The sequence below is a fragment of the Octopus sinensis genome, unplaced genomic scaffold (genome assembly GCF_006345805.1).
Source record: "Octopus sinensis unplaced genomic scaffold, ASM634580v1 Contig09641_ERROPOS337660+, whole genome shotgun sequence".
In the NCBI taxonomy this organism is placed as follows: Eukaryota; Metazoa; Mollusca; class Cephalopoda; order Octopoda; family Octopodidae; genus Octopus; species Octopus sinensis.
The window spans coordinates 1-18,046 of NW_021831850.1; the positions used below are offsets into that span (position 1 = coordinate 1).

Sequence of the window (18,046 nt, forward strand, 5' to 3'; positions counted from 1 at the left end):
CTACTACTACTAATAATAATAATATTAAAAATAATAATAGTAATAGTAGTAGTAGTAGTAGTAGTACTATTACTATTACTATTAATATATCAATTAATATTATTATTACTGTTACTACTACTACTACTACTACTACTACTACGACGACGACGACGATGACTACTACTGCTATCGCGACTACTAATACTACTACTACTACTACTACTACTACTACTACTACTACTATTATTATTATTATCATTCTTCTTCTTATTATTTTTATCATTATCATTATTATTATTATTATTATAGAAATATTAAAATTACTAAGTCTCTATAAAAGAGATTATGGCAGCGTTTACTGGAAATTAATTGTTATCGCCATATTAATATGGCATTCTTATAGATATAAGAATTATCGCTGCCATGGTCAGCTCCATGAGGCCACCGCCATCAAGATAGCTATTGATACACGATCTGTATCCATTATAACCTGCGCTGCCATAATCTCTTTTATAGAGACTTAGTAATTTTAATATTTCTATTATTGAAAACAAGTGGATGTATTCCACTGAAACTAGGTAAATATAAGCCTTCGAACAGAGACGTCAGTGGCGACACCTGCGGGTCTGACTGCGCTACATTGACAAGGGGCAATACCCCGAAACGCGTCTGTAGCTGTCGGACTGGCAGTGTGAAGCGGCTGACCTCCCTTGTTCGAAGGTTATAATGGATACAGATCGTGTATCAATAGCTATCTTGATGGCGGTGGCCTCATGGAGCTGACCATGGCAGCGATAATTCTTATATCTATAAGAATGCCATATTAATATGGCGAAAACAATTAATTATTATTATTATTATTACTATTACAATTACTATTACTAATACTATTACTACTACTACTACTGCTACTACTATCATTATTATATTATTATTCTTATTATCAATATTTCTATTAATATTAATAATAAAAATATTAATAATAATAATAATAGAAGTAGTAATAGTAGTAGTATTAGTAATAGTAATAATAGTAGTAGTAGCAGAAGTAGCAGCAATAGTAGTAGTAGTAGTAGTATTAATAGAAGTAGCAGCAGCAGTAGTAGTGGTAGAAGTAGTAGTAGTAGTAGTAGTAGTAGTAGTAGTAGTAGTAGTAGTAGAAATAGTAATAATAATAATAATAATAATAATAGTAATAATACGAATAAGAATAATATTAATAATAAAAGTAGTAGTAGTAGAGGTAGTAGTCATAGTAGTAGTAGTAGTAGTTGTAGTAATAGTAGTAGAAGTAATAGTAATAGTAATAGTAATAATAATAATAATAATAAAAATATTAATAATATTAATAATAATAATATGAATAGTAGTAGTAGTAGTAGTAGTAATGGTAATAATAATAATAATAATAATAATAATATTAATAATAATAATAATTATAATAGTAGTATTAGCAGTATTAGTAGTAGTAGTAAAAGTAATAGTAATATTAATAGTATTAGTAATAATAATAATAATAATAATAATAATAATAATAATAGTAATATTAGTAGTAGTGGTAGTAGTAGTAGTAGTAGTGGTAGTAGTAGTAGTAGTAGTAGTAGTAGTAGTAGTAGTAGTAGAAGAAGTAGTAGTTGTAGTAGCAATAGTAGTAATAATAATATAGTAGTAGTAGTGGTGGTGGTGGTGGTGGTGGTAGTAGTAGTAGTAGTAGTAGTAGTAGTAGTAGAGTAGTAGTAATGATAATGATAATGATAATTATAAAAATAATAATGATAATAATAATAATAATTATTATTATTTTTATTATTATTATTATTATCATTCTTATTATTACTACTACTACTACTACTACTGCTACTACTATTATTATTAATATTATTATTACACGACATAAATTATTATTATTTAGCACGACATAAATAAAGATTAACAGAGAAAATAAAGCAGCAAACATAAACCAGAAACCAAGCAGTCACGCACAATATAATAAAGTAATTAATGAGGACCGCATCACATCAAACATCGCAATAACCGTTCTAAATAAACATAGACTCCAACGGCAAATGCTCCAGCGGTGAACAGGTCCTGCGGGTTGTACAAGGAAATTGCTGGGCACGAGATACAATCGGAGGTACCCCACTTACATTCTCTTTTCTTTTTTACTAGTTTCAGTCAGTGGACTGCGGTCATGCTGGAGCAGTGCCTTGAAGAGTTTTTACTCGAACCAAACAAGTCGACCCCAGTGTTAATTCTCTTTTTTAAGCCTGGTACTTAATCTGTCGGTCTCTCGTTTTACCGAACTGCTAAGTTACAGAGACATACACAAACCAACACCGGTTGTCAAGTGGTGGTGGGAGACAAACACATACAAACATATGTGTTTGATGGTCTGTGTGTTTGTGTACGACGAGCTTCTTTGAGTTTCCGTCTACCAAATCCACTCGCAAGGCTTTGGTCGTCCTCGACTCTGGTAAAACACACTTACCCGACGTTCTATGCAGTTGGACCGAACCCGAAACCGTGTGGCTGGGAAGCAAGCTTCCTACCATTCAACCACACCTGCGCATACTAACACAATGGAAAAGAAAGAAATCTTTCGATTAAATATATCAGGATAATTTAATTGATTTGATCTGATTGTTTATCGAATTCGTATAAATAAAAGAAAATTTCGACTCTGGTGGGAATTGAACTGGGAATATGTAGCTGCATGAGACATTGGGGTGGGGGATAGTGTCCTTGACGGAAGAACATGTAGTGCTCTTTGGAGTGGTTCGTCAGCTTTGGTCCTCACCTGACACCCAACTCCTACATGTGGCTCTTCGAAACTGTTTGCATGTAACAGCAGCCACACCCGGGCAACAGCTTCCACAGGTCCGCTAAATCATGGCAAGGGCAATCGACAGTTTTCAACCGTCGGTGAGCTACGGTTTATCTACATACGTATGTGAAGACTGGACCCAGCGGACTCTGCAGAGAAAACCACTGGACTGGTTTAACGGGCAGGAAGGTGGACCAACAAGTGCTGTAGAAGGCCAACAGAGAGCACTGAGACACAAAGGACACTGTGGCCATCCACCTCCTATCTTAACCCAAAGAAGACTATTTGACGGGAAATAACTTTTATCTATCTTTATTAGAGTTACTTCCCTTATGTCATTTATTGCTGTGTTTGAGGTGTCTTTCAAAAGCTGATAAGTTGGCCATAGGATTGTGAGCTGGCAGAAACGTTAGCACGCCGGGCTTAGCAGTAATTCGTCTGCCGTTACGTTCTGAGTTCAAATTCCGCCGAGGTCGACTTTGCCTTTCATCCTTTCGGGGTCGATTAAATAAATACCAGTTACGCACTGGGGTCAATGTAATCGACTGATCCGTTTGTCTGTCCTTGTTTGTCCTCTCTGTGTTTAGCCCCTTGTGGGTAGTAAAGAAATAGGTATTTCGTCTGTCTTTACGTTCTGAGTTCAAATTTCGCTGAGGTTAACTTTGCCTTTCATCCTTTCGGGACCGATAAAATAAGTACAGTTGAACACTGGGGTCGATATAATTGGCTCATCCCCTCCCCCCAAATTGCTACCATTGTGGAAAAATTTGAGGCCATTATTATTATTATTATTATTATTAAGAAGGCGGCAAGCAGACAGAATCGTTAGCATTTTGGACGAAATGTTTAGTACCAGTGAAACACTGAGGTCGATGTGATCGACTAGTCCCTTCCCACCAAATTTCAGGCATCGTGCCTGAAGTAGAAAGGATTATTATTATTATTATGGTTGGATTCCCACCTGGGCCGTAGCAAGAAAGTCTACCCGCCACACTTCTCGGTTCATCATCACTGCTTCGATGTCTGACACTGGCCACCTAAAGGCCGGCCATTAAGTGGCCGTAAGAGACTGTTAGGAAAAAGAGAGGAAAAAAGTATAAAGGAGAATGTTTCTGTTAAATCTGAGTGACTTCCATGAATCGGTTGATAATATTTATGGTTGTGAGGTCTTTGGAAATCCTGTTGTGCACTAAAAATTTGGAGGAGAGGAATGGGCAGAATATTCACATGGGTCAGTTTTGTTTCCTCATAACTTTCAGGAGAACGAGAAATTTTTAATGAAAATTTCGCCAAATACCTTTCAGCGTGTGTAGACTATGATAATATCGGAATTTAATGTGAAAATAAAAATGGATGTGATAGGACGCATACATACTGATATTCGTCACATTTTGAGGGGTGGAGGCAACTATTTCTCGAAAATTCCCACAGTCTTTGACATTTTTGGAAATTTCAAGGTCAATCTAAATAAATGCCACGAGGCTTTTTATGCAACCTGGAAAAATTCAGAGAAATTAACAGCAAATAATTTCAGATGGAAAAAGTCATTTTGTATGATGTCACGTACTTCACATTTTTGGGATTCGCTTCAAAATATTCAACATAAATTCCAGGAAAGAAAAATGTAATATTTGCCCAAGTAGTCAAACTTTTCTGTGAAAAATAAATCAAAATAATTCTTGTAACTGTTAGAGCTTAGATATTTCATTTCTATCTGACTTTTAGTCACATCAGAATGCCCATTCTTGGATATTTACACAGAATGGTAAATAAGAAATGAGAGATGTGGAACCCTAAAACGGGAAGGCTACAAGTGTTTCTAAATAATCTGGCAATGAAGCGGCCAACGAGGGAAGCCGTGACATGCCAGAAATAGCAGTTAAATCTATCTCGGAAAACGTTACTGTCTTACGCATGAAACAATAAAGACTTCAACGTAGGGGACAGAAATGGTAGCCAAACCTTCCACTAAACATCCATGACTGTCTGTCTGACAGTCTATAAGCATGTACTTATGTATGCATGTGAGTATGCGTGTATGTATGTGCCTGTGTTTGTGTGTATGCGTGTATGCATGTTTGTGTGTACGTATGTGCGTTTGTGCGTGTGTGTTTATGTAGTATGTATGTATACATGTATGTATGTGTGTGTATGTATGTATGTATGTACGTATGTGTGTGTGTATGTATGTGTATGTATGTATGTAAGTGTGTATGTGTATGTATGTGTGTGTATGTATGTATGCGTGTTTGTATGCATGCTATATGTGGAACCTTCTGTAGTTGTATATGGACAAAGGTTAGAAATTGTCACCAAATTCTTGTATCTGGGAAGTACTATGAGCACTTCTGGTCTTGATAATTAAATTCCATATAGAATTAGCAAATCTAGTGATGCCTTTGATAGGCTTGACCAGTGTCTCTGGTCCCCGTAACTTAGCGGCTCGGCAAAAGAGACCGATAGAATAAGTACTAGGCTTACAAAGAGTAAGTTCTGAGGTCGATTTATTCGACTAAAGGCGCTGCTCCAGCATGGCCAGTCAAATGACTGAAACAAGTAAAAGAATATATCTCCATTATAAATTGACAGACATATACATACATATATACATACACACATACGTACGTATGCGTGTGTGTTGTATGTATGTCGTATATTCTTTTATTCTTTTACTTGTTTCAGTCATTTGACTGCGGCCATGCTGGAGCACCGCCTTTAGTGGAGCAAATCGACCCGGGACTTATTCTTTGTAAGCCCAGTACTTATTCTATCGGTCTCTTTTGCCGAACCGCGAAGTGACGGGGACGTAAACACACCAGCATCGGTTGTCAAGTAATGCACACACACACATATATACGACAGGCTTCTTTCAGTTTCCGTCTACCAAATCCACTCACAAGGCATTGGTCGGCCCGGGCCTATAGCAGAAGACACTTACCCAAGGTGCCATGCAGTGGGACTGAACCCGGGACCATGTGGTTGGTTAGCAAGCTACTTACCACACAGCCACTCCTGCGCCTATATGTACAGGAAGGTAAGTATACGTATGTTTGTGTGTGTTTAGCAAACAAAATTGTTGATTTCTTACAGATTTATATTTGAAAAACTTACCCCAAGGAGAAATTACGATATAATATTTTTAACTAAATCTGTATCTTTAATAACACGATAATCATATCAGTAATTTCGTTCATAGAAAGTATTTTTACGATATAAAAAGTCAGAAAATATATTATTGACATTTTTGTAAATCAAAAATTAGATTTTTCAATCGTTTCTCAAGAATTTTTTCTCTTTTTTCTTTTTGCTTCATCACTAAATAAATTTTTTTAAGGAAAGAACATCAAAGCAAACGTTCTAAACTCATTTAAAATGTCAACAAACATCAAAGATCAATTAATGTAATATAGTAGAATATTTTTCGATAAATTTAATAAATTAATTTACCTTGAAAGCCGAGTTTAGAAGGAGAATTGTGTGAGAAACGGCTGAAGCTGAGCGAAACTAGAGGAACCGATTCAATGGTCGTCTGCTGCTTGCAAAAGTTATCGTCTGCTCAGAAGGAAAAGACCGGCTCATTCCGGATAGTTTCGGTTCAACCAGTGTGTGTGCGTGTGAGTGTGTGTGCGTGTGTGTGTGTGTGTGTGTGCACGCGTGTGTGCATGTGTGAGCGCGTGCGTGCATGCATGTGCGTATGAGAGAGAGAGAGAGTAAATATGTGTGCGCGCGTGCGTGTATGTGTGAGCGCGTGCGTACGTGTGAAAGAGTGTGCGCGCGTGCCTATATGTGTGAGCGCGTGCGTGCGTGTGTGAGAGAGAGAGTGTGTGTGTGTGCGTGAGTGTGCGCGCGTGTGTGTCATGGAGCACAGAGACGTATGAAACAAAGTAGGAGGAAATGAGATGGTAAGAAAAGAACCGAGCCAATGGCCGTCTGTCTCCTGAGAAGGATATTATTTGTTTCGAAAGGGAAAACCGGGAAAGGTCCGGTTGTTTCTGGAAAGTTTTGATTTAACCATTGTATGTTTAATTCAGTGCGTATGTAACTGTGTCTATGTGTACGAGCGCGACGAGGCTACCTATCCGTCCATTGTAAATAAATATAAGGCACAAAAAGAAAATGACTCCCCAGACACAACTAAATAAATGAAATCCTCTCAAAATTCAAAGGGTTGTGGGGTTTCAGAGAAGGGACCTCCAAATACTTACGGCTCTTCTTTTGACACTCCTGTCCCAGAGCCGATGCCCATTCACCAGAGCCGATGCCTTTTAGGCCCGGACAAAAAATGGTGAAAATAAAGTATCTACAAAATGACTGAAGTCAAAATATTAGACGACGACTTTTCATGTTAAACCTATGAAAGAAATCAAGAGTGAAATCAGAAAATCTGAGAACAGTGAATATATAAAAACTGTTTGTGGTCAGGTTTTCCTTTCCCACACACACATTTAGCTTCTTGTGTGCACAGGGACACTACATTTTTCCATATCTGTTAGCAATGCTTCCTTATTACAGTGTCTCTACCTTTCTATCTATCTTCCATTTTGTTTCCCTTCTACGTCTCAGCGCCATCACTCACATACACACATACATACTCACACACACATAATGCATAAATATACACACTCACTCACGCATACATAGTCACACATATACACACATACATACTCACACATGCACACATACGTACTCACACATACATACATATAAATACACACACATACATACTCACTCACACATACACACAGTGGTTGAACCGAAATTATCCGGAAACAGCCGAACTTTGCCCCTTTTTTCCCAAGAAGCAGACGACCGCTGAATCTGTTCTTCCAGTTTCGTTGAATTTCTGCTGCCAATTTTTAATTCTAAACTCGGCTTTCAAGGTAAACTAATTTATTAAATTCATTGAAAATTATTCTACAATATTACATTAATTTCTCTTTGATATTTGTTGACATTTTAAATGATTTAGCAAGTTTCGTCTTCTCTTCTTCTTTCCTTAAAAATTTACTTTAAAAAGTGACTGAAAAATTAATTTTTCAAACAAAACTATCAAAGTTACAAAATAACTTCTTATATCGTATCATTATATGAATGAAATTACTTATATATATCGATCATAGTGTAAAAAAACAAATTTAATTTTAAAATATTGTTTTGTAATTTCTTTAAAAGTTAGTTAGTTAGTTAGTTATTTAGTTAGTTAATTTGGCTCAAAAGCAAATAGCAAGGCCATGTAGGGGGACATGGAGTTAAGTACAGGGTGGTGTTCATGTAAAGAGTTCAGGCCACTTGAGGTCCAGGGAGGCTTTGAACAAAGCGGTCGTCGGCATCTTCACCATCTCGTCTGGCAGCTTGTTCCACGGATCCGCAACCCGGACGGAGAAAGCTCCTCTCCTTCGATTGAGATGAAATCGTCGCAGGTAGAGCTTTTCGGAATGACCCCGCAGCCGACGCTCTGGAGCAGGAGTGAAGAACAGCTCTTTCGAGAGGTTACACTTTCCGCTTATGATGTTGTGGGCGAGAATGAGATCACCACGGCGGCGGCGTTTTTCTAGAGAATAAAGGTCGAGCGTCCTCAGCCTTTCTTCGTAGGACAAATTTTTGAGACCATGAACCATGCGGGTAGCCAGCCTCTGGACTCTTTCGAGATGCTGTATGTCTTTGAGGAGATAAGGAGAAGAGGCTTGAATCCCATACTCCAATATGGGTCTCACCAGCGTGACATAGAGTGGTAGGAATATGGCTGCTGTGAGCATTCCGAATGACCGTCGAATCAAAAACAGAATTCCGCGCGCTTTGTTGGCAGCATGGACGCACTGGGCCGAAGGCGAAAAGGAGGAATCCACCAAGATACCCAGGTCCTTTACCTGATCGGTCCTCTCCAGCAGCAGACGACCCGGAAGATTTTTACTTTCATCTCATTTCAAGATATAAAAGCTCCAAAACGAACAAAGATACACATTTTAGTCTGCTCTTCTATTTGTCCATGTCTGTTTATCCATCCAGTCCTCTCTTTTCCTCTATATCTACTTCTATACATTTATTTATCGACCTGTGTATCCCTTTACTTACAAATCGATTGATTGATGGAGACAGAGAGTGAGAAAGTAGATAGAGACAAATAGACAGGCGAACCGGTTAGCAAAAGGGAATATCAGATGTGCCCAGTGGTTCTTGTGAGAAATGGCTAATGCAACGAGTGAAAGTCTGACGTTGTTATCATAATTATCAAAAAGTAAAAACCAGTCAAGTGCTGAAGGTCGATATAATCGACTTGCCCCTCCCTTCAAAAAACTGCTGGTCCTCTGCCAAAATCTGAAACCATTATATTTGTTATTAGAATCGTTAGCACACCAGACAAAAATGCTTCGTGGCATTTCGTCCGTCTTTATGTTCTGAGTTCAAATTCCGCCGAGATTGACTTTGCCTTTCATCCTTTTGGGAACGATAAAATAAGTGCCAGTGATAAACTGGGGTCGATGTAATCGACTAGCCCCTCCTCCCCTAAAATGTCAAACCGTATGCCTACAGTCGAAAGTATTATTTTGCAGAATCCTAATCTATGAAGCTAAAAACAGAGATTTGAAGAAACAATGGGTTTTAGTGCTACGCGAAAATAATGGCCGCTCTAAGTGTTGTGTTTTCAAACACAATTTCATCCTAAGAACTAGAAGTATCGCTCGGCGTTGCTCGGGTTTGTTTTGACCCTTTAGAATTGGAATTTTTGAAAAGTAAAAACTTTGCATTATGTAGCTTGTTATTCTCTTTAAGTGAATATTTTTCTGGTTGAAATATACCAAAAAATGGCGACACAGCAGTCAAAAAATCGTAAAAGATAGGGATTTTCATAGAAAAAAAGCACCTTTTTGATGTAAATAATTTTTGGTGTTAACATGGTCCGATTTGAATTTTTCTTCTACGGAAGGAAGAGCAAGCCTTCTTCTATCATACAAATATATTTGTTAGTGTTAACACCATTGTAGGATAGAAAAAGAATATGTTTTAATTGATTATAGGTCCTAGATTAGCATTTAAGATGTTTTGGAAAGAAATTTTTGTCTGTATGAAAAATAACTTGTATTTCTTGTACAAAAAGTACTGTAGAATCAATCAGCTGAGTAGAGAAATGGCAGTTTATTAGCTGATAGTTTTATTTTTTTATTTTTACATTCTACTTTTTAAAAAACAAAAAGACATCAAAGTCCAATACTTGGGTTTCTGTCGGATTCAAATTTACAAAAGTGTAGACATTGATGACGGGGCTGAAAATAGCAAATTTCAATTAATATGTCTGTGTAAATTTGGTATTGATTTGTGTATGTATGTATGTATGTGTGTGTGTGTGTGTGTGTGTGCATACATATAGTTTCCATATAAAAACATACACCTATATGCAGAAATATACAATCTTACATTTATAATGTTAAATAATGTCTGTGTGCGTGTGTGTGTGTGTGTATAATGTATGTATATACATTCAAATTCACATTTAAAAAAACACCTACATATACAATATAATCTAATGAATCTAAATCTGGATTGTTTAAAATCTTTAATAGTGTTTTGAAAATAAGTTTTAGATTCATTATCTGAATGATATGCAGATGGCTGTAACCAGAATCTTCTGAGCACATCTGTATTATAAAGATGAATGTTAACCAGTGATTATGATGTGAATGGTTCAAGAAATAGTGATGACTACTTTGTTGGGCCGTTTCAGCTGGCTTTCTCGTACCAATGCTGCTAACATGCTGTTTTCATTCATTAATAATTCAGAAGCTTTATCAAATTCCACAATTCTACCTTGATCTAATACCATAACACGGTCATAATCATTTAGATGAGTCAGATGATGCTGGAAAGTAAAGAAAACATCACATATAATGACAGAATTAAGAATCAAAAGGCATCTCCAATACCATAATACACCACACACACTTAGTGTTCCCACAATGCAATACTACACATCACCTTACGCAATATAACTCTATCCACAATGTTGCCACAACATGTGTGCGTGCACACATATCACCTTTTATAATATATCTTAAAGGACCAAGATGCTTGACACCTCACTGTACTCAAGAGGGCCCATACCCCACAGCAGAAGCAATAAGGCTGCTCCCTCTGGTTAAGATGATTTACCTGCAAGAGTCTTGTGCAGTACCACATAAAAACACCCAGCATATTCTGTAAAGTGGTTGGTGTTAGGAAGGTCATCCAGCTGTAGAAACCATAGCAAGTCAGACTGCAGTCTGGTGCAGTTCTCCAACTTGCCAGCTCTGGTCAAACCATCCAATTCATGCCAGCAGGGAAAACAGACGTTAAATAACAATGATGATCTTAACCCTACATAATACCCAGATTATTTGAAATTATCACGCTGTCCCTAAACTTTGTGTCCCACCAGTAAATGATGGTCTCAGGTTAATGTTTCCATCTGTGAATCATTCCTTACCATTTTAGGAGCAACCTTCAGTTCTAAAGAGCTGCCTACACACAATTGAGTCTTTCAACTTGGAAGACAACATGGCTTCTGTTTGTTAACACTTAAGAATGAACAAGCTAATTTATCAACCAGGTACAGGAATTACTATAATTAATGGGAGTGTGGAGAAGCAAAGGATAATTTAAGAATTGAATTAGAATTTAGTAACAATTGGTTAGTAAGAGGACTTAGTCTAAAATTCATTTGAAGGAGGAGAGATATAGTAAAATGTTTTTTTTATGAAGGAATAACATTTTTTCAAATCAATAGTGGAGGCATATGACTTAGTGGTTAGGGTGTTCGACTTATGATCTTGAGATTGTGGTTTCAGTTCCTGGTTTGGGGAACGTGTTGAGTTCTTGAACAAAGCACTTCACTTCACATTGCACTATTCCACTCAGCTAGAGAACGAGTAACCCTGCAATGGATTGGCATCCCATCCAGGGAGGAATGCATATGCCACAGAAACTGGGGAATCTGGCCTCTTTAAAGAGTATTGTGGACTCATCAATAAGGGATTGGATTCACAAATAAGGGGTTGGACTCACCAGTAAGGGGTTAGACGCACCAGTAGGGGGTTTGACTAAAACTACAAGTCAATGGATTGGACACTTTTGCCAGCACAAATCCGTCTGCCCTGGATCAGCTGACATTCTGCATTTGAGAGCATTGTTGATTTACATTGCTGTGTTCAAATCTTACCTTTGCTGTGGTTTGAAGAAATACTTGTCAAGCTATACACAATGCCTCCAAATCTACACACACACACATACACATGCACAATGTAGGAGGCACTTACATATGCACTAAGGAAATCTGAGTTATTTCAATGAATATATGTTTAAATAATTAGTTTTAAAATAAATTTAAGTTAATTCAATCCTTTAATATATTCAGGATTTGAAAATAAAGTTCACTCACCAAAGTCACAAGAACGGTGGAATCCCTGAACACAGTGCGGATGAGGTCCTGAATGGTTTCCTCCATCAAGGCATCATCGTTAGTGTGTTCCTGCTCCACAATAACTATTTTACTGTCTCTCATATAAGCTCGAGCAAAACAGAAAAGCTGTAAAAGAAACAAGGATTACATATATTTAAGTCACACACATAATGAGGAAACTTTCCTAGGGAATCAAACACAATGACTGTACAAGGCTGGTTTTGAACATGCGATCTTGTGGTCAATTATTTAATCCAATACCTTCATGTAATAAACATCGGCTAAAGGAAATGAACAATTAAAACATTTGAAAATCTCACCTGTCTTTGTCCAATAGTAAATTCCTTGCCTTCATGGAGGACAACAGTTTCTGTGGAGAGAAATATCACTGGTAAAAATAACCATATAAACGATAATTTCAACTGTTTGGGCACAAATTACAAGCTACATCTGACAGTGTTTAGGGTAACACAGATTAGAGGCTAGAGGTAAGTGTTTGAGATAACACAGATTATGGGTAATATAGCTTACAACATTTGGGGTAACACAGATTACAGAATTCAGACAAAATAGTGTTCAATATTAAGGGCAACTTCGACTGTGTACTTCTGAGTGTCTCTTTGAAATGTTAAGCAGTTATACAGGAAATCCTAATTAACCACATTGAAGGGGTCTCGTGGTTATAGCTGCTAAAGGAGAGTACCCAGATATAATATAAAGTGCTGACAGGGGCAGCCTTAACCTTGCAGAAACTGTGTGTGTCTGCATGCGCGCGCACACACACAATAAACACAGATAGGTTATTGTTTATTCTTCACCTAACTTGGAACCTTCCATGCATTTGGATCTGGAGTTTGTGCAGTGAGTGTACCCCCGTGTGACTTTGAATGCATACTGTGTATTCTGTAAGTACTTGTGTGTGTGTGCATAACTGGAAGGACAAATCCATATTTACTTTAGTAAGTATGTATATGTCAATATCCCCAACTCTACCTTGCTGCTTTTGCTATCTAAATACTCTGATTCCACCAAATCCTGAAAATTTTAATTCTATATAAATATATATATACAGATAGATGGGTGTGTTGTGATCGTGAGATAAATATTAGTATGGAATACCAAAAAAAGAAAAAAAAAAGTCTTTCTAATGACTACAACTTGCACTTGTTTTCGACACAATGATAGGTGCACCATGTACCCCATTCCATTATCCATTAGTGTTCTAAGTTCTTCATCAATCATAGCAGCATTGCATTTCATTAGTTTTGACCATGGTCTTGGAAGGACACTGCACAGTTCATCATGCCATGTGTCAATTTGGCTGGTGAGCAACCCTGGCTGCCTCAATCAATGCCTTTATTAAACAGCAACTATTGTCTTATTTGTCAACTGAAATAAGGTTGCTACAGAGTTATTTACTGGTCATTTTCTGCAATTTGAGTGAGCTTCAAGAGATGCTAGGGACTTAGTGAGGGTCCAGGTTTCTCATCCATAAAAAAAAGATTGCTGCAACTATGAAAATTCATTGGCTGTAAGTCCAGATAGGCTTCATTTCATTGGATTTACTTTCTAGCTAAGGCCTCTGTGTATTTTGCTGTCCATTTATGTTCTTGCTACTAGTGAACTGTGGTCAGTTAATTATCAGGACACAAAAACCAATTGAATGGTTTCAACAGAGAGAAAATTGACCTACATTCATAAGGCAACTATGTTCACCAAACCCATTTCTTCTCTATAAGTTGAACCAGTTACCAATGAGTTCTGCAATGGCTTTTTAAGACCAATGAGGGAATTCTACCTGCTAGAAATAACAGCCAAATCTCCCCTCCAATTACACCCTAACATGTGAACAAAAGAAAAGTACATTAATATTATAACAGACCTCTCTATGAAGATCGTGATTTGAACAACTAAGATAAAGGTTGACCTGGGGCTAAACAACAACACCAGATGTAAGCTTCCCTGTCTACCTTTGGTTTAATGTCCAAATTAATGAAATTCCTCTGAGTAACGAACTGCTGACTGAGAATAATAACAGGAAACCCTTCAGAATGTGTTACATTCAATCAACATATTTAAGTGTCAAAGTAGTTTAAAATGTCTTCTCAGAGATCTTAATCAGGTTAATCAGCTGTTGAAAGTATATGTAAGATCAGTTTGGAGTTTACCTATGAGGGTCAGTTTGACATTATATATAACAAAAGGAAGGTGTGTGTGTGTGATTATTGATGTGTCAAGCAATGGCAATCCTAAAAATACAACATCTCTATCAACATACCCAGTTTATGGGGAAGCTCTTGAACTGTGCTTTTCATTTGAACTGCATTCAAAGCTTCCCAAATCTCTGGATCTTTATATATGCCTTCTGGATCGAGATTGAACCTGAAAAACAAAACATTTCCGATATCGGCATTAACTGACTCTCTTTATGTTTGCTTGGTTTTAGTTTAATACAGGTTTACTTGATATACAAATTCATAGATTTACACAAGTTGTTCAAACTGTTATTTTAATAAAATTTGATAAAGCTTCATTTGAGTAGAAGCTTAACTGTGTCTTAAGTTTAAAGTGACAGGCTAGATGTATCTGGCATATTTGAGCTACGACATTTGGCCAGTTATTTCTGTATCTACTTCAACACAGTTTCAAATTCCAGAGTCTATTCATACCTCAACCCTGAACCTCAGTGGTTTTATACTCACCTCTGATAAAGTATGTATTTCTACAGCAACAAATCAATCGGTTAGTAATCTGCCACTCTATCCAATTTAGCAGTTCGTCTCTTTAGCTAATTTACTATTTACTCCTAAAGTATTACTCAAAGAAGATTAAAATTTTTGTGAAAAGCTGAACAACTGCAAATGTAAACACAGATTCCATTTGGTCCACATCACAGTTTTACAATGATAGATACAATTTATAGAGACAGACAACATGTTGAGTTTGGAATAATGTAGATTTGAAATGATGAATGAGAAACTCACCTGACTGTTCCGTCAAACATGATTGGGTCGTGGGGTACAATGGAAAGACGAGATCTCAGAACTTGGGACGGCACAACTGATATGTCCTGATAGTTTATCAAGATCTTTCCTTCATGTACATGGATCATCTTGAATAAGGATAAGATGAGAGATGATCGCCCACTCCCAGCATGTCCACAGAAGGCCACCTTGAAATATAGAAAAACAACAAACTGCTGTGTAACTGGCAGCAATAGAAGGAACACACACAACCACTGCCACCATGACTAACCACCTCTAGACTAGTCATCATCCCAGCACTAACATTACTAAATATAACCATCAACATCTTCAGCATCACTCCACCTTTGCATAACATACACAAACCAACAAAAGAGCTGATGTGTGGTCACGTGACCAGCTAGATAGGGGTAATGTCACATGACCAGCTAGATAGGGTAATGTCACATGATCATGTGATTGACCAAATTACTGAATGTTATACATCACTGGTCACAATGCACCTCGCATTGTTTTAGCTTTCGAATTATGATCGGAAGGCTCGTCCATCATGGGGTTATTCATTTACAATTGTATAGACTAGAGCAATATGAAATGAAGTGTTCCTAATCTGGGAATTGAACCCACTACCTAGCAATTGTAAGTGCAACACCCTAACCACTAGCTCACATACCCTCACAGATATAGTAATATAATCTTCGTGAAATAACACACTACCATCAAGACATACATTATTTCTGAAAAAAAAAAATGACAGGTGGAACATCTTTGATCAAAAGTTTGTTTGATCAGGGTTATATATATATCGCATATCCCACAATATTACCAGACAAAGCTTTAAGCTATCCACCATCTTTACAGTAAGTCCTTCTCTACCAGTTCTTGCTAGATGTATGGAGAGGAATCACTCCCAAAGAAATGATCAGTTATTACCACAGCGTAAGTCTGTAATTAACCACCTCTACCATCACCATCACAAACAACAAGATTTGTTACCTTTTCCGCATCTTTTATAGTAAAAGTGGCATCCATAACAGTGGGGCTCTGTTCAGGATCATAGTTTAAGGCAATATGTTGAAATTCAATGTCACCAACATCTGGCCAAGACTCAGGTACCTCAATGCAATCTGTAATATAAAGACAAAAGCGAAATAACATTTTAGAATAAAGGCAAGTTAGATACTAAACTCTAATTTAAAAAAATACATAATTAATCTATTTGACTAAAATAGCATTTCTACTTTGCAAACAATAATTTAGGGAAGGAGTTTTGTAGGAGTATTGCTACATTCCATTGACAATATATAATCTGCTTCACAAATCCCTACAAATAACCGACCTTCCCTAATTATCCAATTTATATTCGATTTAAAGAAATGGACTGAAGAAAATCTATGTCCACCTGATGAAACTCTCCAAGTAGAAGAGTATCAATAGTTGGCTCTTCTGATACTATTAAATTCTCAAACAAAATCTCTTTTTAGAAGCTATTTAATCCTACCAACTTGCACAGCACATACAACTGTATTGCCTTCTGATGATAAGACAGTCAAATGTTTCAACTCAAATGTCTTAGTTTTGCTCTTACAAATAATGTTGCATGTTTCCAACATGGATAATCTTATTTATGTGATGTGAAATGTGGTGTCATCACATCAGCATCATTTTTTTTGTTTTTTTGTTTCCCATGTTGACATAAATTGCGCAAGATACCCAAACCCTACCAATTGTCAGTGGGTGATATATGGGGACTTTTAAGATGGTTAATTTTCTCTGGAGCAACAAAGTGGATACACCAAATATCCATGCTTTTTATGTAGGTGGAACGGCAGAGGGAAAAACATTGGCTGATCAAAGAATGACCACAGTGAAGATTAGTTCCAGGATCTTTTAATGTCGTTGAAAAGCCTTTTTAGTTCAACCGGGAAAAATCATCCTACCTCCACTCCATATCAAACTTGGCATTTGTTAGAATTCAGGATAAAGATGGAACTTTCACTATTTATGCAGCAGATTTCCGAATCTGAGAAGTGAAAGATAAAAGCTGACATATTTTGATGGATCTCAAATCAGAAAATTAGTGAAAGATGGGAACTTTGTAAATTCAATGAATTGCACTGAAGCATCAATTTGGAATTCATTTGTAATAGCTGTAAAAGAATTTCTGGGCAACAAGTAAGCAGCCAACTGTACCGAAATAGTCAACAACAAGCTAGAGAACTTGCAAAAGTTAGGAGCAAAATATGATCATAAGGCTGCACTATCTCCACAGTGACTTTGATGAATTCCCTGAAAATCTTGGTGACACAAATAGGGAAGATATTCCTATCAGGACATAAAAATCAATGGAATAATGGTGGATGGCACTTGCATATGATGGTGGACTATTGCTGGAACTTAGTTCAAGATCTCCCTCAAGTTCAGCACTCAAGAAAATCATCCAAACTACAAATTCATGGGTAATTAGACATAAACAATGATGTAATTTGTCTATATGGATTTAAAGACTTTTACTAGATTTTCAACTGAATTTTAAGAAAGCATTCTGGTTTTGATGTGATGGTAATAAGTGGATATAATTATCAGATTCCATATCTCAAAAAACCCCTAGTTCAGGTCCAAAATTTTTGACAAGAGATAAAAATATTTTGTTGGCTTGTGTTATGTGTGTGTATACATACACACATATATATATATATATATATATATATATATATATATTATATATATTTAAGTAGGTGAATGAATTATCCTAGAATGGATAATTCGGTTAATCAATACCTGGGTAGCAAATTCACGTCAGAAAACACGGTTGAAACTACATGC

At 36.8% G+C, this 18,046-nt stretch overlaps 1 protein-coding gene across 1 annotated transcript; it reads right to left on the bottom strand.

The window, feature by feature from the left end:
• Window positions 1–10,234: 10,234 nt before the first annotated feature.
• On the bottom strand, window positions 10,235–16,833 carry LOC115228160 (ATP-binding cassette sub-family C member 8-like). Its single transcript, XM_029798806.2, has 7 exons — window positions 16,722–16,833; window positions 16,217–16,347; window positions 15,221–15,408; window positions 14,515–14,618; window positions 12,557–12,606; window positions 12,216–12,362; window positions 10,235–10,661 (listed from the first exon to the last, which is right to left on the bottom strand). The coding sequence occupies exons 1-7, from the start codon at window positions 16,831–16,833 to the stop codon at window positions 10,488–10,490; spliced, it is 906 nt and encodes a 301-aa protein (XP_029654666.1). The 3' UTR covers window positions 10,235–10,487.
• Window positions 16,834–18,046: the final 1,213 nt, after the last annotated feature.

Bases quoted from the DNA above. Each gene is read 5' to 3' on its own strand.
- LOC115228160 (XM_029798806.2), bottom strand. From the start codon at position 16,833: ATGTTGGAAACATGCAACATTATTTGTAAGAGCAAAACTAAGACATTT. The intron at 16,348-16,721 runs GTAGGATTAAAT...TTTATATTACAG, and splicing joins TGTATGTGCTGTGCAAGTTG to ATTGCATTGAGGTACCTGAG. The intron at 10,662-12,215 runs GTGAGTGAACTT...TTTACTTTCCAG, and splicing joins CCACCGTTCTTGTGACTTTG to CATCATCTGACTCATCTAAA.